Below are 26,375 nucleotides of genomic sequence, written 5' to 3'. Positions count from 1 at the left end.
CGCGTGAGCGAACAGAACACACAGACGGACAGGAGAGTGCACCACAGCCATGGAAAACAGGGAAGTGCAGCAAGCAAGACTGATGTTAAGACAAGACTGGAAACAAGGGCCTACTCGGGTTTGCCTGAAGAACTGCTGAGGTCTACTGGCACAGAGTAACTGTTATAAAGCTATGAGTTGTAGCTGCTCGTAGGCTGGCCGGAGGAAGCGGTTTGTTAGGCACAGACTATGGTGTATGCCTGGAGATCTGCCTGAGAGAGGAGGAGACTACGAGATGAACGGTGCGTGCAAAGGGGAAGCTGCTACTGGAACACGGTGAGGGAGATGAGTGAGAGGTACAGACTCACTCTGTCTGCGGTGCGGTGGAACACTCCGAGGGATGCCCTGGAATGAGCCCTGCCAGGGAGAGAAGGAGGGAGCAGAATACCCACCCTGTGCAGAAAGAGAGAGGGGGAGAAGTATAATAAAAAAAGAGAACAGGGAAAAACAAGACACCAAAAAGCCACACCATTCTTTTGCCCCCAGAAAGGTATCATTATATTTCCAGTTGTTCTACTTTGTAAAAGCAAATGTTACATGCTACCAGAGCCCAGATGTCCTGAACTAGTTAGAAATCTTACAAAATACCTCCATTTTTATTCAAGATGTAAGCACACATTTCTGTCCTCAGTAGTTTTAGAAGAAGACTACAGAAGCTGAGCTTTTCATGATTAAAAATACATGACAAAATTGTATTTATACAGCTTTCAAAAGTATTTAAAAAATGCCTCACCAAGTAGTAGCTTGCTTAGTTCTATTCTACTGGAAAACAAGTCAACTTTACAACAAAAATTTCTAATGCATAGAAACAAATTTTCCAGCAAGTCCTGGTGCTTTAGAGGCCGCTTTACTCCAATTTCACCTATATTATTTATTATGGAAGAGAAGAGGTGACACAGAAATGTTTTCCTTGCACTTCGCTCTTGGAGCTTGAGTCTTCCATGAAAGGATCAGGGAACTGTGCAGATCCATGCAGTGCAGGGTTTGCCTGTCAGAGCTCTTAAATCACCACAAATGTGACACACTGTGTTTGCCAGGTTCTCAAAATAAGAAAAAGTAATTTTATTATTACTTTTCCTTTTTCCCACATCCTTACCTTTGCAAATCCAAGCTGCAACTTCCCTCTTAAACAACAATCTTGATTTCCTATTTCAGCAGGGCAGGTTTAAGTATTTACAGTCCTTTTGCCATTTAAGCAGCTGGAAACTACTTTTCTAAGTCCTGGAACACTGGTACTACAATAATGACTGCCCCACTGCCTCCTGACCAACAGCAACCAACTGTGGCTACCCTGTGAGCCAGCAGGCTGAAGGTATCTGAACAGCACCCACATGATAGAAAACAGGATTGCCCCTCCTCTCCAGATTTGCCCCTCCTTTCCAGATTCTCTGCTGCAGACCATACTGCCACAGCTGGACAAATAATAAAGTATTTTACTTCCATGCGTTTCTTACAACAATGTTAAACATCACATTATTTCTATAAATAAATATTATGCTTTTATTTGTCTTAAGAGTTTTAAACACCTCCCTAATCTTCCAGTTATCCTTACCTAATCAGATTTTATCCAGCATTATTCCAGGTTTCAGTACTGCTAAGATGAAACTTAGTCAAGTCTTAGAATCTGCTAGTCAGAACACCTTTCATCTAGAACAGGAAATAAAGAAAAAAGCCTGACAAGACTCCTTTACTGTTTTTCAGAAGCCAAGATAAAACCATTAGTGCAGCAAAATCCAAGGGGAAAAATGAAACAAGTTCTTCAGTCTGATTATCTCTAGATGGAGGTATTGATTACCTAATATGTTCTTACAGTCCTCCATCAGTGGTCATTAAGATCACAATTTTTAGACTGCTGCATGAAAGTACTGGAATGGTATGAGCTTCAGTCAAGCAATGTGACAATACATGTGCTGCATCAGCTGAACAGGTACATACAGACTGAATACATAAATAGTCCTGGGAACATGATTTATCAGTCAATGACTGATTGAAAAATTATCAAATGCTTTGGATTTTCATAGCATGGTACAAAAGAACACTGAATTTTACAGGTTTGTTCGCATTTCATCCAAAATTGTGTCAGGGTACTGGAACACCAAGAAAAAAAATCTTTCCATTCTCTAAACAGAACTGAATCTTCCCACAGTAGAAAACACATTATCACCAGACACAAGTTTGATCTTGCAGAGTTTCATCTGAGTTGGCAATAGGGTTTTTTCTTTGAAATTTTTAACACATTAAGAAGGGAGGTGAAAATTTTATATCCTCTCCCTTTTACTCTCTGAAAAGAGAGATTAAGAGAAGCACAAGCTATCTGAGCTACGTAACAGTTAAGACACTATTGTAAAGGCAATGAAATATTTACATGTCTTGATATGTTCCAGAAATTTTTAAGCATCCATATTAGCACTTCAAAGCCCAGCACTAAGTACAGTCTTCTCAATAATTCTTCATGCTAGTTTATTATTGCTCTGATTAGAGAGGTAAATGAAGAAAGTACAAGTAACTTCCTTGAATCTTTTGCCTGCTGAACTGAACTGGTCTCCAGGCATATTTTAATCCCCTTCTCCCAAATACTGCAGCTGACATTGCTCCATATAGGTAAGTTTCAAATAAATGCCAGATTTCGTTTTTTGTAATAAATTAATAAATAAATGTTTTCTAAAAATACCTCAAACAAGGGTGGTTTAATTGTACATCAAATAAGGTAATTAATATCAACATCAATTGAAAAAGTAAGAATCAGCAGATACAGCACTGGGAAATTTATTGAGTGCTATGACTTCAACTGATTATAACAACTATAAAGGATGTACCGATCCCTTTGATATAGCACATTAAGATTTAAATATCTGCAAATATGCCTGGCTTACAAAAAGATTAATTTTCCTTTAATAGTAATTACTGTACAGAACTCCAGCAAATTTATCAAGCTTTCTCCTTTAAGCATCAACTCATATTCATCTCTTATTACTCAAATGTGCACTGAGGTTCCCAAGAAATCAAAAGAGGAGGAACACTAAAAAACGTATCTCCTCAGATGATGCTACATATTCAAAATACACAGTTAATGTGGCAGTTTCCTACTAAAAGTAAGAAAGAAGAAAAACCTGAATCACCACTTATTTATTACAATATCTATAAAACTCATAACCAAGGAATTCTAGAATTGAAAGGTGACAACATGACTTACCTCAACTTTTATTAAAAAAAAAACAAATCCGAACAAAAATATCTGATGGAATTCTTCTGAGTTCTGAAGCAACTTTTTTTCCCTGAGACCTCAGTGTTAGACAGCAGTTTGAACAGTCTCTCCCCACAGGTAGTATGTGCATCCAGCCACTATTCTTAAATCTCACTCCTATTTTCCAGATACTGGATTTGTGAAATAGCAAAGCCATCTCCATAGAGAAGTGAATCAGAACTTTAAAACAACATGAGACTCAGGAGTGGAAAAATAAGAGCAACTGAGGTAGTTAGTCCCTTAACTACAAACCAGAAGGACAAATGTTTTTCTGAGATCCTGATGAATTGTACTATTGCTTTATGTTGTACTAAATGCTTTACGAAGTTCTGACTCTAACTGCACTGGGAAAACCTGGTGGCTGTTTCTTCTTTTAAATGCTACTATGAAGACTAAGGCCAGAGTTTTCCATTGCTAGTTATGAGCAGACTTCAACCTTAGAATAAGAAATCACATGAACAAAAGCAATTGCTTCTTCCAGAAAAGGAGAAGCGAAATATCTCTAAGCTACTGCTGCACAGTAATTTTAGCCCAACAGCCAGATACCCCAGTTCTTTTCCCAAGGATGCACCAACATACAAAACTGCTACTGCTTTAAAAGTCTTTTGTGCTGCAGAAACAAATACAAATACAGCAAAGATCCTTTTTTTAAATCCATACAACTGGAGCCTCTGAGCACTCCAGTGAGGAGGTGATTTTTGCTGCCTCTTACCAAGCACTGCCAGTTGTCTCATAAACACACAGAGCTCCACATCATGAACAAACCTAGGATGACAGACTTCACTACTGAGGCAAACAAAATGCTTCTGCAGCAGTCTTCTCTTACTGTCCTAGCACCCATAAAGAGATCATGAATGAGCAGTTATGACATGCAATATTCTTTCTGAAAGTATTCAGATGAAAAACTTCACCAACTCAGTTTTATGTGCTGGTTTACACAAAACCAACAAGAACTGCTTGTGAAGGGTTCAAGGACCTGTCTTCCATGTAGTCCCTCCACATCATGCACAGTCACAGCACAAGAGACAGATGCACAACATGACCACCTAGTCCAGCTATGGTTTTGTTTCACCAAGTACATGTGTAAAAACATGAAGCAAACAGCAAAGCAAACAGTGAGAGAAAACAAGGCTGGCTGTGAAGATGAACACAGTGACTGGACCTCAAAAGCTGCAAGGTTAAATTAATGGTTGAGACGCTGACACATACAGGATGTTTAAGGCTAAGATGGAAGGAGATACTAAAACCAGAAAGCCAACAGTACACAGAAACAGACAAAAGATTACAAAGGTTCACCAAAACGATTGACATGAAAGGCTTTGGAATGACAAACTGGAAGAAAATTCAAAAGGGAGGCAAAGAATATTTCAGTGCAAAAGTAGAGAAAAGATGGAGCAAAGAACAAGACCATGCACATTCCCATGCAAACTGACAGGTTCTGTTGTAATTTTTAGCAGAGACAAGAATGAATTCGAATGCACATTTAGGCAGCAAAGCTCATCTCATCACTGGGAGCTGTTACCAAGGGGAAATATCCAACTTTTACTGTACAGAGTATCTACTCTTGCAGGGAGTGGAAGAGCAACCAGCAACTAGGAGGAACTTGTCCTCACAGGCCAGAATCTTCTCTAGGCATCTTGGACCAAATTCAGAGCTTTTCAGTTTGCTTGCTTGTCCATTTACTTCTCAGCATCTGCCAACATCCTTTCCAGCCCAAGAAACCAAATTATTTATCAAAAAAAAAAAAAAATTGACTTCTAACCCTTTTACCCTCAAAGTCTTCAAAACATCAGTATTTACTATTAGAGAAACAATCCTGCAAAGCCTGCAAGTCAAGTGTGGCAATAGAAGCTCACATTTTTCTTTCTTGTAAGCTGTCCATTAACATTAATTTTCTTCAGGTAATTTTTATCTTCTTCCAGAGCTTGGCTATTTTCTTCCATGATAGTAAAATCCTAAGACACACTAACTGGAATGAATTCTGTATAAGAGACCTGTAAGAGATCCTTCCAGAAATGTCATGGTCTACCCTGCCAGCAAATATTTGTACAAGCCTTTATCCCAAGGATGGCTAACCAAGAATAAAACACAAACCTAACCTAGACGTTACCAAAATTTTGAGCATCCTGCCAGGACAATTAAAAGAAATACCATGTCAAAGACACAGTAGACAGGCAATAGGTAGCTAGCTATCAATTTTTAAGCCCAGTTTCTCAAACATTTCTTTCTAGCCCTTAGTTTTTATTACATGAGTACTAAGTTCCAAGGATTAAGTTATATAATTTTCACTTATGTACATATTTACCTTTAAATATGAAAAAAGCTAAAAGTACTTTGAAAAACTGTGGTCCCCGAAAAGAACAATACTAGACAAGTTTCTGATCATATCAGAATGGGCCATTTTCTATAAATATTTAATAACAAAAACTATGTGAACATGACTTTTAAAAAGAAATATGTTTAATGTTATCCATTTATTTATTTAGTGGCAGAACCATGAAGTGATCAGAAACACCAGCCACTTCAAATGGCCAGCAATTGCTGCAATTCATATGGTCTTAAATTTCTAACTGAAGTATCTGCTTCCCACTCTCATTGTTTCCTAGTTTATTCTAGCACCTATTCTTTGTGACACACTATATTAACAGTGTTTGTTAAGCATGTTTCAGTCAGCATTTAAAGTACTCCTTGGAATACTAAATGACTGTGTTCCCAGATTGGTACTAACTCCTGAGGAATTAAGACATTGTATCAGTTCTGATTTGTATAGAATATATAGAATTTATACACAGCCAAATTAATTTTGAAAATTTTGATACATCAAATACACAGTATAATTTAAAATTACTGGCAGGTCAACACTAATAGGAAAAAAATGAAATAGTTAAATATTAATCAAAATTGGAAACAACAAGCTTAAAGAAGCAAAAAGCTAAGATGCCTCAAAGGAGCCACTCTATCATTGCCAAGACTCCAATTACAACTTGGTTTAAAAAAAAAAGCTACTCTACATAAAAAAAAGCTAGCCTACATAGAAACCTGATCATTTAATAAATACTAACAATATTTCAAGATTTATACTGCATATAGGACCAATAAACATGATTTTTGTTAGTCTTTCTTCTTAGGTCAAGTCCATTAAACTGAACTAAATAGGAATGTTAAAGCACAAGAATTTCTTTAAGAGATTTTTTGGGATTTGAGTGCTGAGTATATGCTTTACTTCGGTGTCTCCTTCTGTTTATTATCTACTCTTACCTCAAGAAAATAAGAGCTGATTGTGTCTCCTTTCTACTGCAAGAGACGTTTTTTGTTATTAGGTTCCAGATCAAAAACTGTTTTACACATTTATACGTCTGTTAAGCCATGCAAGGAAGCATCCAAATGCATGTTAGCAGAGGAAACATTAAACCAGAAAGTTGAGGTCTGACCATAAGAACTGAAATTTGGCTGCACCAGCCAGACCATTGTCCTCCTTGGAGAAATCCCACATTACAGAGTTCCTGTTTCTGTTGGCTGACAGAAAGCCTGTCACTTACAAATATGCATGTAAAGATGTTGGGAAAAAACCAAAAAACATGCCCAAAACCTCACAGCTATTAAAAGGTCCTGAAAAGCAGCACAGTTTCAAAATTTGTTAACACTTCATGAATTTTCCTAAGTCCTTTATCAATTTTGTAAGAAACTTTGCACATGGATAAAAATACGAAGATGTTTGGATTGTGCATGCAATGATCATATGCCTAGAAATACATATGGGTATCACATGCATATATCCACACGCCCAACCATGAATACAGCAGAGGCTCCTTTAGCTCTTCTTGAAGATACTGTCCCTTAAACCAAACTTCCTCCTGACAAAAAAAAATGTCTTTTTGAACAAAACTACAATATAACTTTAAAAAAATATACTGGCCAACCTGACCCAAACCAGACAACTGTGCTGAGTGACTCCTTGTGCTTGAGACAGCAACACAAATTCCTCATCTTCTGCAGTATCTTTGTCTTATCAATTACCACAAGTTCCACAAACTAAAACTCATGTAGTTAGCAACTAACTTTCCATGACTATTAATTTTGTCGCTGAAGCCACGTGATAAATGAGCTAGAAAAAAAGGATGATGGAAACAATAGCCACAAACCTTGTAACAATATCAATGCACAAAGACATCCAATGAACAGCACACACATGAAATTAACTTGGGAAAAAGAAACAATGCAAGGGTTCAGAACTTCCAAAGTAAAAGGAGAAACACATGGGATGAATGAAGAGGTTACATGGGGGAGAAGAGGTGTCAAAGGAAACCAGAAACTACTTAAGGTTATAATCTTTTGACACCTTCTTATGACAGAAAGAAGAAGGCTGCAAAACATGGGTAAAGCTGTTTGCCAGTAACTGGTGAACACAGTGTGGTGCTGCTTCTGCGCTCTAGTGCTATATATTTAAAAAAGCAATTTTAGAAGGGTAATGGGTGATTAATTTTTATTACAAGCTTACATCAAGTAACTCAAAGTAGGATAAAAACAAAGAAAAAAAATCAAACCCATTTTTAACCTTTAAATGAAATGTCCTAGGTTTTCTAGCTAGAGCAGTAGCTTCAAAATCCAAATGCTATTTGACACTGGTAACTAAGAAAAGCTTTGTTTAGCAAAGGTAATTTCTTCTTATATCATATGAAATGTGTTGTCCCTCCCCCATCGTAAATATTCTCTTAGTGTTTTATGAAGAATGTAAATTTTACATAGTGGAAACAAATGTGAACCATGCAACAATATATGGGAATGAAGATGTCTTTTGTCAAAGTGATTTCCACACAATTATTTTTTAATGATTCAAGTTATTACAATTAATTATAAAAAACAGCAATGTTAAACAATATTAATTTTTGCTTTTACACTTATGCAGCTAAATTTGGAATACACTGTTTCTTTTCCTCAACAAATATGAAAACTTCAACAATGAAGATGTGACCAGGAAAAAACCCAAAGAGATACCTATGACTTTGAAGTCAGGATATAAGAAAATCTCTTAAGTGACGAGATATACAGGATTGACTCAGATTGACTGTAACTTAAATACTGCAATGGGTGATTATTTAAAAAGAAGATTTCTAAAGTTTAATTATTTATTTTGAAATAAATGTTTTTAGTATTTGTTTACATAACAAAGCTGCAAAAGAATGCAAGGGTTGCACAGTGGGAAGAACTCTACTCACACAGAGCAGAGAAGCTCTTAAACAGGGCTGAGCTGAGTGAGAGCCAAGGTTATAGAAGTGGGGAACGAAAGGCAGAAAGAGGTACCCGAGCATGAAGGGCCCACTTTACTCACAGAACTCCTCCTCCAGGAGGTTTGTGTGAATTTATCGGCATACGTGCGCACTGCCACTGGAGGTTTTTGACTGTCCTTCTGGCAGTTACATCTAGTGGCCTTAATCACCCCCAAAAAGAGAAAAACAAACAATAATTAGTTAGAAATTAACCAACTGAGCCTCTTGAAAAGTACAGTCAAGGCCCAGTGTTCAAACATCAAGCATGACTTGACTGTAGAGCACAATATGATTAAACTGTAAAAACCACTCTTTACAGTGCTGCACAACTGCTGCTTTTCCCAAAGGATACGGAGAAGTAATCCAAAATAAATACTGACTTTTGGAAAGAGTTTTTCCACTTAAATTTCTGAAGCACTGCGTTCTTCAAGTCATCTTTCAATCGTTACAAATGTGAGTTTTACCCATCTCTACAGCAGAGTTCCTCTGCTGCCCCATTTACAGGTTACTCCAGCAATCAGGTACATGACTGAGCAGAGAAGGAGAAACTTCCTTCAAGGAATTTTGGCTGACTGTTAAGAGTGAGATTAAGTGTACCCAAAACCCAACACTTACTGCTAAACGCTAACAAACAAGGTAATTTGTTTGGAATGCTGTGATCTGGGATTCTGCTGTTTAAAGAGCAGAGCAAATGCCAAATCTTCATCTTTCAATTTTGTTTTAGAGGGAATGTTCCCAAGCCAGAGAGGGAGAGGATGAAGGCCACAGATCAGTTTTACTGCACACACCTATAAAAGCACATGTTTAACATTTCATTAGAGATTTTGGTTACACAAGAACTGCCTCTAGCTATGATAAACATCTATGGTGTGCACCTCTTGACATTTCATCTACCTGCCTATAGGATCTTGCTGTGGCTTGAAATGGCTTGAAAATGTGGGGCTGTTTTAAAATAATTGTCACAGCAGGTGAATTTAACAAAAGCAAATGCAGAGATATACATGGCAAATCCAAACTCAGAACAAGAAGAAAAAGTAAAAGGCACATGTGACTTTTGATTGAGGCTTTGTGTTTCCCTGAACCTAATTTATGATGAAGTGACCCATAACTTGTTCCTAGTTGGCAGATGTAATCTGAATACTCAACTTGTTTTGTATTGTTTCCTTGAAACACAATCAACTTAGGATAGTACTTTGCTCAGCTTCAAATTATATGGTGTAATTCTTTATTAAGATAATGGACAGTAGAGGAAAGGAGCAGGAGAAAAAAACAATTACAAAAACTTTAAGCAGAATGAGCAGACTGATAGGCCCAATCCTTGTCCATTTTTAAAATACTTTAAATATAGCCTTATCTTTTCCTCACTGTTTCTCCTGGACAGCTTCTAGAAGAATTTTATGTTCAAAATTGTTTTGGAAATTAAATACTTTCAACAGCACTATAAGCATCCTTGCTTAGTGCCACACAAAATCATGACCAGATTATGGAATTAAAGATACCAGGAGCACAACTGGGAACCCAAACCTACCTTTGTTACAGTGAAAGTGTAGGAAAAAAATAGCTGTCTAAGGTTTCTTAAAGCCTTCATCAGTACTGCCTATTGAAGTTGTACTCTGCAGGGCACACCTAGGATTTTGCTAAACATTTTAGATTATACTTACAAGCTGCTGTTCTAATTGGTTGATTGTTTCATCCTTTTTCCTAAGTTCATCTTTAAGCTGCCTGATCTCGTTCAGCAGATCATCCATCTGCAACAGAACAGTGGTTTTGTGTAAGGACTGCATGATCTAAGGAACACCTCTACAGGACATATGAGATCAGACATGCCTGGAGGGATGGCAGTGACACAGCACCTACTTTCCTCCTCCTGTTCACACAGAGAGGGGCTAAAATGTGAAGAAACTTGACTAAAAGTTCCTTTAAGAGGCCAAATTCAGCTGACCCACTAAATTTCCAGGGTAAGTAAATCAGCTGCATTTTTGAAGCATTATTCATCTGTTGTGCAAACAAGTGGCATGCAGATGAACAGGCCTAGTAAGCAAATACTACCTACAATCCTCTTTATCAACAACAGAAATTACTGAACTCAGAACAGGCATTAGATTTTACATGTTCTTCAACTTCATGAAGTATTTATAGCCTTGTTATATTTCTAGTAAGCAAAGTTTCCCTCCCATAAATACAGAATTAATGATCTTTGTATAGTGATTTTACAGTAAGAACCAAGTAATGCTACAAAACCTTACCACCATTGAAAACAGAATGTTACAAGTCTGCAACTAGAAAAGACGATTCCATTTGCCATGACTATTGTGATTTCTTCTGCCTTTAATACTCATTCTAAAAAACAATAAACTTGCCACTGACTTTGTGGAGTTCACTTACGTTAGCATTTAAACAAAGAAAGAAGCAAGAAGCAGTATTTCAGTAACACACAAGCTTTAGGTGTATTTTCTAAATATAAACAGGTCTTATTCCTTAGAGTCAATCAATGTCATTTACCTTAAAAGTTGACTCAGGTTCTTGTGGTTCTGGACTTGATGGAACTGAGAATGTGATGTCCTGGAGTGACACATTTTCATCATTCTACCAGGGGATAAACACAAGAATACAAGTTTGAATCACTTGTTGAAACAGCAAGTTTCCTTTCTCCCCCCACAGGACAGCCATCCTTGCTGCAGCCTGTGTACAATGCCCAAGTAATGCCCAAGATACAGACACTTATATTTCATTTCTATAACTTGATAGAACTTTACATCTCACAGTTTTTAGTGCTGTTTTGGTTTCGATGCTTTTGGTTTTTTGGGTTTTTTTTTTTGTTTCTTGGGCTTTTATATAAATTGACTGTTAATTTTGAGAACAGCAAAGTTTACACTGTCCAGCACTCAGTTGTCATCAGTTCTCAAGCAGCTGCTTGTCCCTTCCAGGCCCATGGCCAGCAAATCAAAGACTGATGAAGCAGCAGTTTATGCACCATGTTACAGAGAATTTCTACCAGAATGCTTTGAAATAATTTGCACAGTAATACCATAAAAACACAAACATTAGTTAGTTCAAAACTTTTCTAAAATGCTAGAGGAAAAGTGCAGTGATTAGAATCCTAGAATACTTTCAGTGTTACAATTTTTGTGTGTACTTGTATTGTATTTTATATTATTTGTATTTTATATACCATACATATTTATTAATATTTTATATTTATGTATTTTATATTTCTCTTATATCCCCCAATTAAAAAATTCACAAACATTTTATTTTAAGCAACAATTCAAACAAATACACACACTCGAAGTGAAGCAACTGAGGGTCACAGTTACAATCGTGAAAGAGTCATCATGGGAATGGTAAAAAATACAAAACAAGACAAACTATTTCAGGCAAAAGTGTCTTGCATGGCTTTTCAAGGCTCTGTATGCTCAATATACCTTTAACTGCTATTAAAATGCAGGGAAGTGGAGCAATATGACATTCCACAACAGCAGATTAAGACCTGATTGCAAAGGAGGTTAGTATGTCACACACTCCCTGGTGATTTAAATCAGTATTCCAGGCCTGTGCTACTCCTGACTCATTCCCCAGCAAAGCAGGGACGAAGATCATCTGCAGCAATTCCCCCACCACTGCTGCAATTGCCTCAGTACACAAGTAGAGAACAGCACAACTGGAAAAGAAACAGTTTTAACTATCAGTAGGAACTCAAGCATCCATTTGAACACATGCTAGGATTAATCTATGAAATCTGTCTTCTTGTGCTTTTTGTTTCTTTCTCATTATACTGCTAAAATGAAACAGGGGAAATCAGCAAAATAAGAGTCATCCCTGTACAAAAAAAACCATAATAGAATTAACAGAAAAAATGACAGAATTAGCAAAGAAAATGCACCTGGTTATATGCATATGCTATTTTTGGTAGGCTAGAAATAATACTAAGAAGTATACCAAGATACCCTAAATTTGGAAACTTGGAGAGAACATCATTTGGTAAAAATAAAAAAAACTTTATAAAGGTATTGCACATCACACTACAACAGGCAATATAGAAAACTGCTACGGCTAACATTTTTACAGTAGCAGAACACATTATTTATTTTGGTATGATCACTTATCCAGAGCAGTGGCAAGTTTATCAGGGTCTACTGAACTTTTACCAAGGTCTAGGTTTTGATTCCCAATTCCAAGCTTTATTCAGTACAAATCACTCATCTGAATAGACTCCTTTGCTAAAAGCATTTTTATAATGATGCAAGCAGAAGCTGTGTTAAGTGGCCATCAAGCAGAGGGTGCTATTCACCTGCTGCCTGCTTGGCATTCTGAATGCAGTTTCATCCAGGCTATGTCAATCTCATTGCCACTGTCAAACACTGTCACAGCGACAATTTGACAGTGAAACAATGGCTTAAACCTAAAATTTGCCAATCTGATTTGCTATTGTTTGTTCATCTCTTTTGCTTCTGTTTCTTTCAAGCACAGTTACATCACTGAGGTGAACTATTTTGTGGTTAGTAAAAAATAGGTGTAGGAGCAATTTATACAACTTAATGCATGACACATAAACGTCTTTTTATTTATAACTGTTTCTTTCTCAACATCAGGCTTCTCATAAACAAAGATGAATCTCTCTTGTGGATCTCACCAGATGCAAAAAGAAAGGAACAATGAATATGTATTTCAAAGGTACAGAAGTGACTTACTGATCTAAAGCCTCAGCAAAATGTACTGATGCATTTAACAATTTTGCACTACATGGTTCACATTTTTCATTCACACCTCTTCATACAAATAGGCCACATCTGATAAGCTACACTGAAGAGCTGTGCTTGAAAAATAGAATTTCATTTCTGTTCATGAAAGATAAGTTGAAATGCAACGTTTTTTATAAAAACCTGCCTCCCACAGAATAAAGAGCTTCACAGATCTCACAGTTCTGTGAGCTACTTAATGTTTCAGTCCTCCCTACAAGAACAGAAGTGCAAGCAATGCAAGTAATGACTTGGTTGCAAGTCATTGCTGGGTTACTACAGAGGATGGTCAATCCTTGCAAAGATCAAAGGTTCCAGGGCAACAGAAATAGCACAACCTTATTCAAAACTGCATTAACACATTAGCCTCCACCCAGAGCAGCAAGTTTATGAAATTAATTGAGGAGGAGGAAGAAATTGTTAAGCTAAGAAGAAAACTTATTTCTTAATACACATGCAAATGAAGCACCTTAGTCAATGTTGGTGGCATTAACATTTACATGTCAATTATTACTAGAATTAGACTTCCAAAACATTTTCTTCTTACAATACAAATTTAGCATTCCAGTTAAGTATTAAAGAGAGAATGCTCTCCAGCAGCACATCTCTCTGCAAATATAGCTGCATTTAGTAGAAGAACAAACCACTTTTTTCACTCCATATAGGTTAATATAACATCACTGAGAAATCAGAGAAGGTTATACACACTACTGTGAAAATTTCCTAAGCTCTGTATGAGAGAGACTCCTATTGCTGATTTCACTGTCTGAAGGCACAGGAAGATGGCAGTGAGTGAGGAGTGAGCAGCCAGCAGGTGTTACTGCTGCCACTGTTATCCTGCTCACACAGAGCTCAGCCAAGGCTCTGTTACTCAAAGAACTATTTCTTTTTCCAAGCTGAACTGGGAATGCAGCACCAACCCCACGCTGCTGCAGCTATGTTGCTAGCAATACTCCAGCTAATTTATCTCCAGTTACATGAGCTCCAGTCACAGCAATGAATCCAGTACAGCACATTAAGTCTCCCCAGGAATCTGTTAGGTATACATTCACTGCATGCTGTGCTCAACACTAAGTCACGCTACAGCTGATAATTGTATAAAACTGAATTTAATTACTAATTCTTCCTACTCTACTGTAACTGTTCCTCTGAGACCTCGTGCCCAAGTCCTGACTACACCTCTATTCCTACCTATCCAAATTAAATATTATTGCTGAATGTCACAATGGAGAAAGGCAACACATAGACTTAAATGTGTAATATTGGTGGAGCTAATAGAAGACCTTTTGCTTCCACAATAAAACTGGAGTTTAAAAGCAATTGACTTTGTACCTTGATTTTTTTTCTATTTTGCAAGGAGCTGTCTGTGATCCTAGTTCTAGCTCAGAGTTCAGAATGCTAAAGTTTAACTAATTGTTTTTAAAACTATTATTTCTGTTCAAGAATTAAAAAAGAATTGTATTTTTACTCATTCCTGTTAGTATGAAGCTCAATGTTTACAGTAAAGGCTTAACACTAATGTAATGAAAAAATATTTCATAAAAGTTTTGCCCTAGTTGTTTAGCAAATTAAGGTAGTAAAGGTTTGATATTTCCCCCTCTGTAGCAGGCTAATTTACTTTTACATTACTATTCATGTTCTTTGATTAAAAGACTGGATTATACACAGGACAGCAGAATAAATATTCAGAAGTCCAGTGATGAGTTTTGGAAGTGGTGAGTCAAAACAGGGTTGGTTTAGGTTAGGAAAATACAGCCAAGTATGCCTGACAAAGTGTGAAGGGAAGAATAATACCTGCTATTATGAAACTCACTGTTACAGGGAAGAAGGATCAGGCATTTGTCAAGATCAGGAGCAAATTTTTAAAAACGGACATATTAAAAGTAACTGCTTCATTCTGTGCATTTAAGTTCTTTTAAAAAATTAAGCTGAGCTACTTGAGGCAAGGTTTTTATTCTGCAATTTGGCTAGTATAAACTAGATAAAGATTTTACACATGATACTCTGCAGGGCCACACATTACTTAGCTATAAAGTGCAAACCTTTATACCATGAACCACACACACATATCATCCATCAAACTGCCAAACTGCCCTTTTGTTAAAGGCATTAAAAGTTCTAGAGAAAGGTTCCCTGCCACCTCTGTATTAATGCCTGGGGCTGTTGGGGAGCACAGTTTATGCAGCCCACCACTCAGACATTAGGTTCTAAGAGCACCCCTTCCACTTCTGGCACTGCATTATTTTCATTACAATTGTTTTTCCCCCTGACAAAACCAGGAACACATCTCAGCACAGGAAACAAATGCTCTCATTTCTAAAAGGCACAATCATACCCTTGAATTAACCTCAAGGTTGATTTGCTTTTTGTTTCGTTATGTTTTGTTTTAGTGCCTTATTTTTAAGGCACAAAGTTATTTTCATTACATTATCCTATTAGAAAAGAACAGCAACAAATCTGGTATTAAAATACAACATCACACACTTTTCAATGCTAATCTGTGTATGCCTCCTAAGAAAGTCTCATGGACTGTTTTTTATTATGGTAACAAAGACATTTTTGTAGCTGAAATGCCATACTTCTGCTGAGTCATTCAGCAGTTTACCAACTCCCACAACTTGCCACGTTTTGAGGTACATTGTAAAACCTCCTTAAAAGCTTGACAATTTCATAACATAGGAAGGTTAAATCTGAACACTTCCAATAGAGATGACCCAGCAGGATTTGCTAAGCTTCTTGTCAAAACACTAAGAAAATATTAAAATAATGAGGAAAACAAAGCCTTAAGGAAAAGCTAATAGCGCTGATTTGCTGAATAAAAGTTTGATCAATGGGATCAATTTTAGTACTTTTTTTAACTCCCAGTTTTTTTGAATTTCATTTACACTGATTTTCTTCTTTAATTTGGCATTTTCTCAGAGAAGTAAATTTGAATATTGAATAAATACTGAAAATTTTAGTATTTAGGAGTCAGTAAAGTCCTGACAAGGCAGAAAAGTTCTACTGAAAACAGAAAAAAAAGGCATAGTCACTTCCTGGAACTTTGTAACTCAATGTATAAATGAGACACCAATACTCTAATAAAGCCAAACAGAATAGAAGCCCACCTAGGCCCAGTCCCCCGTTTATTTTAGTGCTTTGGTGCCTGTGGAGAGCTGACCTGGTGCAGCAGCCTCTTGAGCCTGAGGAGCTGGGTTTTGACGGCGGTGCAGTCCTGCACCATGTGCCGCAGGGTCATCTCGTCCAGCATCACCGTGTTCTCCGCCAGCGCCCGCGGCGCCGCGCAGCCGCTGCCCGCCCCAAAGCTCTCCAGGGGACCCGTGGCAGGCTCCACGTAGTTTGAACCCCTAAAAAAACCCAAAACAGAAACACACAGAGATGACAAACTGGAGCTAGACAGCAGTTGGTAAAAAGGAAAGCGTTATGCAATGTGGGATGTACTTACATACTGTGGCACACAGCAGAAAATAAATGAATCAGAAAATGTCAATGCTATTTCAATTAATGTTTTCCTTTCCACTCCCAGAGACTCCTCTCAGACTATAAACTACAGTACCCTAAAACCAGTCAGTTCAGCAGAATTTCTATAAACTGTCATTCAACTCTTTAAGGACTATATGGTTACATTTACTTTACCAAAAAGTTAAACTGCAAAAAGCTGCCCAAACCTACGAGGTAATAAGACATTGGTTTTCCATGGAACACATAAGATATTTCAATCAACATGTATAACATTGTATCAACACGAGCAACAAGTACTGGGACTGAAAACAGAAGCCTAAGTTTTGAAAAGATATTGTTACACTCTCGGTGGTGCTTCCACTCAGACATACAACTATTCTGAAAATGTTGTACTTGTACTCAATATCACTTGAGATCCCTTAGTGCCAAAATGGAATTGCTCACTGGTGCTTTGAATGTTTGTGAGGATACAGAAAAGTGCTTTACCTGTTCAAATCATTTTTACCATGGATATAATGGTCAGTATGGCCAAGATGATAGTGCTCCTGTGTATTCCATCGCTGTTGTGGTGCTCTTTTCCAGAATCCCTCTTGATGCTGTCTCGTATTTCTGTCTTGTCTCTCATAGCGACTCATATTTTCACATTCCTCTACAGAGAGCATAATGTTAGAAAAAAATCATAAGACTTGTTCCCAGGACCTTGCAAATAAAATATTAACTATGTTCTGGTAACAGATGCAGTGTAAAGTCTGTGGGGTTTGTTTTGGTTTTTTTAACCAACCCAAAACAGTATGCATTTTAGAAGTGTCAAGTGGACTTCTGCAACACTGTCATATTTTTATTAAAAAAAACTTGTTACAAGAATAGCAACCTGTAGCAGAAACTGAAGAATCCAGCTTTAACAGTATTTTAACTTTAAATAGCAAATCATTTGGAGGAGGTAGAGATTATGGCAAAAATAAATTTAAAAGTTACAATTTCCTATCTCTCTTACAGATGGTATCTCTAGGCCATTAACAAGTTCTAACAACACACAAACACAGAAAGACAACATTGTAAAAAAAGGCCAGTTTTTAATTGCAAAAAGAAAACTGTTCCGTTACTTAAGATACAGATATACCTTGTCTTATTCACACGGTTTGGTTTTCAGACTCAGAGACATTTAATCTGTATTTATCCGGACAACCAGCATGATTTAAAACAAGGAAACCAAACAAGCTCTTTAAAACACCAACTTCTGCAAAGCCACAGGAATTCCACAAATGTCTTAAGGGAACGAACGCTAAATTTGGCAACAGCCCGGAAACGACTGAGAGAAAGCCAAAACAACTTCTACCCAGGAGTAAGATCTGGCAAAAACAGTCCTAAACTGCGATTCTGTCGCCACCCCTTGCTCTTGACTTACCCAAGGAGCTTTCCCTCACATTGTCAGTCCTTTCCTGGGAGCAGGGGCGCGCAGGGAGCAGTGTTTGCCCCAGCCCCGCTGCGCACTCGGCTCCCAAACAGGCCCTCCTTCCTGCTGGGATCCCAGCCTGCGCGGGGCCGGGAGCCAGCCCAGCGTCACCCTGTGATTTACACGGCCCTCCTCACTCCCTGCATGCTTCTGCAGCTACAACTGCGCCTATAAATAGTGGCCAAGCAGCATCCCAGGCTCCAAAGTGAAACCAGGAGAGTTTCTGAGGACCAGGAAAGTCTTAAGAGGCTGACGTCAGTGAAGTCGCACATAATTATAGAAAAAGTGTTGGCAAAAAGTGCTGTTAAACATTACTAGAATAAGTAATCATACCTACAATTCCGTTTTTATCACCTAGCAAATAACCAAAAAATTGCATAATAAAATAAACTTATTCATCCTAACTAACAAGATTTATTTTCCTTTAGCAATGTCTTTCTACAGGTCATAACACATGAAAATTAATAACAAAGTAAGTGTTCAGTAAATTTACAAGCAATTATGATTTTCAGCTATGGAAAACTAAATATTGAGGCACTGAGTAAAGACAGGTGGAGATTAACCAAGAAGTTTTGCTTTTACAAGTGATCATGTTTACATAAGGGAAAACCTGGATGTGGCTGTTGAGTTCTTTTCAGATCCTCAGCTGCAAATACAGGATTTTCAGGATAAGAAGCAGAGATACCCAGTTTATGTCAGACTAATTTTATAAGGAAACCCAACCTCTAAAAAATGTCAAAAGTAGCAGTAATTAGCTCTTAATGTTTTTGTGGTAAACATTTACTTTTAAAAACATGCCCTCCCAGCAGTTTTTAAATTAATAATTTGTAATGGAATGACTGATGCAAATGCAGTGCACATTTCATATAAACAAGGAAACTTAGGAGAAATTGATCTACCCTTTAAAATTGTTTCTTAGTTCTTCCTCAACAGAATTAAATTATTCCTACTGAAAGAATATGCCTTAGGCTTGCATTGTTACCCATTCTGGAAAATGAGTAAAAAAGTTAAAAATTCATACCTGTCAGGGTTGAAAAGCTGCACACTTGCAATGTCGTCAATCATTTCCTACAAGCACTTTGAAAAACTCATTCTGAGATTTAAAACGTGCACAACGTTACAACATGATCTGCCACCATGATCATGGACGGAAAATTGTGGTTTATTTACTGTAAATTTGGCCTCATATCTAATATACATATAGGAGTCTTCATCCAAATAACTCAGAGGTACTCTCAAAAATTTACTGAATTTACTCCCTGAATTTACTTCAGGAAGCAGCTGAATGTTACACAAAGTAAGTAAAGCCCTCTTCCTTTCAGTGCCAGTTTGCACTGGGTAGGGCCTGACAGTGCTCCACATTCAGTGTTTCTGTAGACTGCCCTCCACTAAACTTGGAGGTAAAACTAATACCTATATTCACATAACAATATCTCATCATAATAACAATACTCATCAGTCCCATGAGTAGCTCAGGAATAAACAAACCAAAGCCTCAAACTTTTCCAGTCTGAGATTTGAGAAAGTGCAGCTGTAATTTCCTTTACCAAGTTCATTCTCTTCAGGGTTTGTTCTATTTCAGGGGCATCTAGGTACATCTACCTTCTCTGTGAAAAGTCTGCCAGAACCTTCACTGAAAGCAAGAATGCATAAAACACTATTTGAAAACACATATCTTAAATTTTACATCTTCTGCTACCCTGAAGTGTATATATATCTATTAGGAGATATTGTCATTTTGTAGAAGAAAATAATTATTTGTCTCAAAGAATTACACTGTCATTCACCAAAGCTAAAAAAAAAAATACTGTCCCAGCGTTTTCAAATGGAGCTGAATCATGAGACTGAAAGACTAACTTAAAAATTTGAAATTTATTCTAGAGAAATAATACTAAGAAAACAATAGTGTGAAGCAAGGTTGCACTTTTATTCAAGGCAGTACATTTCTATATTCAGATTTTTTTCAAATGTAAGAGTTGTATTTGGGAAAACAGAAATATCTCCCTTCCTGTATTTCACAAAAGTAGGAGTTGTTACATTAAAAAACAACACCCCAACTTGAAGAGTGCACAGATTTATTAAGTCAAGCATTAGAAGAAAGCACCTCAAAAGTCTCTTCTGCCCATGAAGCAGTTTCACAGTGAGATTGCTTGGCTGCCTTACTTACCTTTGTCACGAGGTGGGTCCTCGGGCAGGTCCACATCAAGCATGAGATCATCATCTTCAAGATCACATGAATCAAGATTATTCAAGATATCCTGCAAGAAAGGAAAAGTGAGATACAGCTGGTTCCATGACACTTCATAAACCCCACTGTCACAAAAAGCTTTGTTACACTTTTATTGTGCAAACATCCAATGTTACCAGCAGCCTCCTCTCCTCAGGGAAGATCAGCCTTATTTGAGACCATCTATACAAGCAACAATCATCACACATCTGCTAATATGACACAGTAACAGTGCTAGATGAAACAAAGATAGATAGAAACATTTTTCTGCCTGATGCCTATGGAATACTCACAAGACTTTATTATTCATTAATATCTTGCCTTCTCTGCAGTTGGGAGCATTTTTGAAACTCAACTACTTTGTTTACTTGGAATTCGAAAACAGCTTTGTGAAGAGATGATGTTAAATAGATGAGCTTATTTCAGCTCTCATACTATCACAAAATTATTGAAAGGAACTGAGGGAAACCTATGTTATCTTGATTTTTTGGGACAACAAAGATTCAAACACACTATTATGAGCACCAAACTCTGCTCTCTGCTTCTTTTTGCCTTTCAGATTGTGGTTCATATAAAGCTGTTTCTAAAGGGATTAATAAGCCATCACATTGCATGGGTATGCTAATGGCACAAGAAAAATGCTATTTAGTGTTAGTGCTAAATGAATTATACATTAAATATAGTCAGGTAGATTAAAGAGGGCAAGCCCAGTCAGTGTTAAAAAGACAGAGACTGACCACACTTGCTTTAAGAACACCAAGAGGAGGAGAAACGGAGGAGGTCAAGGCAGTGGAACACCCAGCTCACAGCTCAGTCAGACACTGCCAGTGCTGCTGGAAACCACAGCAGCCTGGGCAGAGAACCCAGACACCCTTTCACTCCATTACTCCGAGGAAACTAAACCCATGAACACCAAGTGACTACCACACACAGCAGGCCTGAGGAAACTCCTATGGATATCCAGCTCCAACTCCTGAGCTCCCAGTGAAAGTCATGCCTTTAAGGCCTGAGACCAGACTCAGGCACCACACATTGGCCTCTTTCCTAATAGCAGAAACAGATTTTTCTTGGGTTTATTGGCTACCCAAAAAAGGGATGCCTGGCACCAATATTGTATAATTTATCAAATATTAAATCAAATAAGTGTTTTATAATTATTTCTCAGAGTAACATGATCATTAAACACTTAAGTGAACACTGGCAGACACGCTACCAACACACTGCACAACAATATTCCCTTGCAAAGCCACCCCTTTGCTGGCTATCATTTGTTAGATTTGCTTCATCACAGATGCACAGGTGAAAATGAAGAACATTAACAGGTATTTGTCTGAAATGTTGTTCCAGCTGTTCTTCAGCAGCCTTCCTACAGCACTCACAAAGCACTACTGTGTTTTATTATAAATGGTGACAAGAGCTAAGCATATTTTAAGATTTTTGGGGAGATTTGGGTTGTGACACAGGACATTAGACATTTTGCATTTCTGCAGGGCAAGTTATTTATTGACTTAGAAGGGAGAGTGTGATATGAAAATAGTTACTTTGCACTTTGTAAAACATGAGCAATACAAAATCAAGATGGAATACTTGAGTCAAAACCACCTGTTTTTGCCATATTTCAAAGTCCTATCTGAATCGCTTTGTCCACAAATAGAAAAAAAACCTACACAGCAAGGCATTGGAAATAATAATAAATTCAACTATGGAAAAGCTTCACAAAAAAATGGAAGCTGTTTAAAGGAAACGTGGATTTAATATTTGGGACAACAAAACATCTGTATATTTTTGCTACTTTTCCTTCCATTTATTCAGGAACCAGGAGTTTCTAAACTAATACATATTTTTTCAAACAAGTCTGCAAAATACAGGCACGCTCGAGAGGCAGTTTCAGTTTGCTAGTTGATAAATTATTTCTTATGCCATGCTTTCATCTTCCAAATTAGGGTGAGCAAGCATTATTTTCTTCTACTGCGAGAACTTTAATGAGCATGACAAATAAAATGAAAACAGCAGCCACAATCACAAAACAAAGTGGAAAAGCTTTGCCATCACTGGACAAATGCATTTAAAAATGTACAATATAGAAACACAGTATGGCAGAATGTTTACTAATAAATCTATATAAGCCACCTTACTATCTTTGAATCAGAACTTTGGAAGTGTAATGGTGTCATAGAAGGTCAGTATTTGAGATTCCAGGCATACTTTCCTGTCAACAGCACATTTCATTATGCTTCCCTAATTACACATTCTTCACCACACTGAGGAAAGGAAACTCCGTGCTACAAAAAAAAAAAAAAAAAAACCACAACTGCAAATACCAAGACTTTGTAATCACTGGGCCATGTGTGAATGTACTTGGAGCACTTCTCCCAGCAAGCTACTGGGAAACACAATACACATATAGGTGCCAGCAATGTCATCCTGAAATAGCCATAAGATAAAGTACAAGTTTCATCAACACACTAGTGCATTAAAAAAAAAAAAATAGATACTTCCACTGTTATTCTTTCTACTGCATAAGGAACTGCAGGTAATTACATGGGAACAGTATAATTAATAATGTGTGCTTAACAACAATTAGCACCATGAAATGATTCAGGGCAATGAGCTCAAACAGAATAGGAAATAAAGAAATTCTTTCCAAGTGCATCAGCTCCAACTACAGAATATTATGTTTAAGCAATTACTATAAGTTACAGAAAAAGAATCCCATTCTACTTGTATAGGTGAAAAGAGTAACGTATATTAAGAGGGGTATAATTTTCACAAGGCTGATTCTGCACTAGATTTTCAAGCTGGTACAACCTAGGAAGAAATTGAGTTTGGGACTGTGAAATCCCAGGTCCAACTACAGTGCTGTCCCCAAACTCTCTCTCCACAAAGCTTTTCCATGGTGCTTTGCTGGCTTCCTGCAATAGAACAGGGAAAGCATGAGGTGAGACATATCACCTGTGAGTCCTGGTGTGTGAGAACTGAGTAACTCGAGCACCCGGTGCAGGGAACCCTCCTACTGCATAAGGAGAAGGGAAAAGGCTAAAAGGGTAAGGCACACCACATGTGTCATACCATTTTCATCAACTTCACTTCAATATTCTGCAAATCCCTGGTGTGACTGTCTTCAGATGCTGTGTTTTACCACAGGTTCAGTAAGCACACACAACAGCTCACCCACACAGCTTGGGATTTATCCCTGTTTGTTGGAGGCGTGGAGCCCAGCACCCCTTTCTAGTGAGGTATACAACATGAAGCCCACTGCTTTGAAGAAGAGCTGTTTTTTCTGAAGCAAAACTTCAGGTTTCATTGTAAAGTAACATTCACCATAATGAACTGGAGCGCAAAATATTCTTTTCAAAAAGTTTCGTTTCCAAAAATTCCTCATGCAATATGCATCATAAGCTTTTTCTTAAAATGAGGAGTGCTATTTTTCAGTCCACCAAGCAATCTCAGCTCCATTTAGCTTAATAGCTGAACCTAGGCAAGAGGCCTGATTCTCAGCTTTCCCACTTTTGCACTAAGTATTGTAAGGTTATAATGCAACCAAAGTAAAGCATAAAGTGCCCAAAATAGAAGGCAGATAGGTATCTTCATTTTCTCCCTACTAAACATAAAAATGTTGACCAGTGAAATTTTATAACACCATGTGGAATTAAAATTAACACAGTGGAATTAAAAAAAAAAAAAAAGTCAGGCATTAAGGTTAGTGCAGAAATGCAAAGCCCTAAACTAATTTTAGAGAGTGCTACCAAAACTGAGAAGAGTCTGAGCTCAAAGTACCAATGCCAGGTTAGAACAGTTTGCAGGAAAAGCAATTGCTTTCAGGGAGTCATGAACTGGTGGTGAGCATTAGGAACAACATTTTATCTGTTTTCATAACTCACAATCTCAAACCTCACTTGTTTGTTCCACCTTTAGGAAGCAGACAGCTAAAGGAAAATAACTGATTTAGTGACTTAGGTCTTGCTTTTGATGATGTTGAAAAAAGACAACAGCAGAAGATCACATCACAAGAACGTCTTCTCTCAAGAACATTGCAGAAAGAAGCCAAAACTATTGGAATGTTTTCAGTTTAAACTTTTATTTCTTGCAGACTTTGAGCACTAGAATATTGTAGCATCTTTAGAACAAGCAGATACCTCAGAATAAGTGTGAGTAAAATGAAAGAACTACAGGAGAATCAGGCCAAAAAACTCAAGTGAAGCATTCAAGAATAGCACCAAAACTAAGAAACCATCATTTCAGGTACTTGAGGAATGAAAAAAAAGAAGTGGCTTTTAAAAACAAACAGAAAACAGACTGGGTAAATCATTCATCCGAAGGGCAGCTAAAGAATAACTGTCAAAGTCAAACACAAGGCAAGGCTGACAGAAGAAAAGAAGGAAACCTCCAGGGTTTTTTTCAATGCTATTTTCAGCATTTGACAACATCAGAGACAGAGATAAATAGAGAAACAGGAAGTGTCCAAAAAGGCAATGTTATATAGGAACTGAACAGAACTCTTAAGTGAAGGCAGAAAACATAGGCAGAGGAAAAGCACAAATTGTACTATAGGGCTGAAGAGAAAAGCCCACTGTAAATGAAGTCCTTAAAACAGAGAAAACCACCCAGGGAAGTGGTGGGATAGAACTCTACAAGTCACCAAAGACAGGATAGGAAAGGCGTACACTGCACAAGTCACACTGAAGATAATTAAGCCAAACAAGTATTTTGTAATTTTGTCCATGCTCTGTAACTGAAGGTTGATGTGGCAACATATGTAACAACTTAGTCTGGGAAATCCAAAATATTTTTGGTTTAACTGTTAAGTAGAGTAGTAAATTTTAGAGATTTACTGTTCTTGAAAACATTTTTACAGAGGCATTGTATGTTCTACCTAGGTTTACTGAAGGTATAGAGGAATTAATTATTAACTTATTGCATACTGTATCTAAAGCATCTATACTTGCTGGTTTTTAATTTTTTTAATATAAAATAAGATGTCAGACTGTGTAAAAAATCTGAAATTCAATTTCACAATGAAAGAAGAGAAAACCAGAAATATTAGACATTCTGTTGAGATTTCACCAACTGATAAGCAGCAGCACTTTCAAACACGGGGCCTAAGCTACACCCACTGCCACATGCAGCATTCCTTGACTGCCATCTAGCCTTCAGCAATGAGGAAAGCTGAAAGGGGGAAGCACTGTAACCATCTTTCTATAGAATTCCAGAAAAATTTAAGATTTTCTAGTTTTTTTTTTTTTTTTAAATAGGCTGATGCTTTTAAATAGAGAGGTTCCTGTTTACTTTCAAACACAATCACAGAAAGCAGCCAGCAGTAAGCATAAACAGTGACTGAGGAAGAGCAGTTCTTCCTACTCACTGCTTCCAGTCTGTTTCACAAAAAGGCTACCAACACCAGAGGTTCAGCATTGCTTTTACAGTTTATCTAACCAACAACAGAGCAATTTACCCTATTAAGCAATGTGCAATTGCTACAGCTACTCTTAACTGGAAGAAATTATTGTGAATAATTCTCAATCCACTGACTTGCACTGTATTAAATGTACAGTGTTTGCTTTAAGGAAAATATAGATGCTTCAAATAATTCCCAGCTGAGAAAGGAAGCAAACAATAACCTCAGAGGAACAGCTTGGGCACAGCTGTACCAGGAGCTCAGTTGTTTCCTCTGTGCAAGAGTTTTAATTCTACCCTAGCGAGACTTTTGGAGTAACCTGACTATGACATGTTACACAGCATTAATGTGTTCTATTCTTACACAGTCAGCTTAATATTCTTGTTTCTAATTAAAACTAAAACAATCCTCAAATACCTCCGAGCTACTTTGGGGTGATTCTATTTTGACCAATCTCTCCATGAGCTGCTAACAACATGGGAAGTGTTCCCTCACTTAAGTGCACTACTGCAGAAGTGTGTTTATGCCACATCACCCTGATACATTTCC

General features: G+C 37.4%; 1 protein-coding gene across 7 annotated transcripts in view; it reads right to left on the bottom strand.

The window, feature by feature from the left end:
• Positions 1–26,375, bottom strand: part of CCSER2 (coiled-coil serine rich protein 2) — a 59,842-nt gene that overhangs the window by 13,133 nt on the left and 20,334 nt on the right. For 4 of the 7 annotated variants that reach the window (XM_021535786.2, XM_021535789.2, XM_021535785.2 and 1 more), the window contains exons 5-11: positions 20,372–20,462; positions 17,238–17,400; positions 16,450–16,636; positions 11,053–11,136; positions 10,212–10,298; positions 8,613–8,711; positions 348–432 (exon numbers count right to left, since the gene is read on the bottom strand). In XM_021535786.2, coding sequence (XP_021391461.2) covers positions 348–432; positions 8,613–8,711; positions 10,212–10,298; positions 11,053–11,136; positions 16,450–16,636; positions 17,238–17,400; positions 20,372–20,462 — 796 coding nt within the window. The remainder of the gene's footprint in view (positions 1–347; positions 433–8,612; positions 8,712–10,211; positions 10,299–11,052; positions 11,137–16,449; positions 16,637–17,237; positions 17,401–20,371; positions 20,463–26,375) is intronic. The other 3 variants (XM_021535783.2, XM_021535782.2, XM_021535784.2) reach the window with 1 other exon arrangement.

The sequence above is a fragment of the Lonchura striata genome, chromosome 7 (assembly GCF_046129695.1).
Source record: "Lonchura striata isolate bLonStr1 chromosome 7, bLonStr1.mat, whole genome shotgun sequence".
NCBI lineage: Eukaryota > Metazoa > Chordata > Aves > Passeriformes > Estrildidae > Lonchura > Lonchura striata.
Note: the sequence above shows the minus strand (reverse complement) of the source record. Positions and strands in the feature narration are given on the sequence as shown.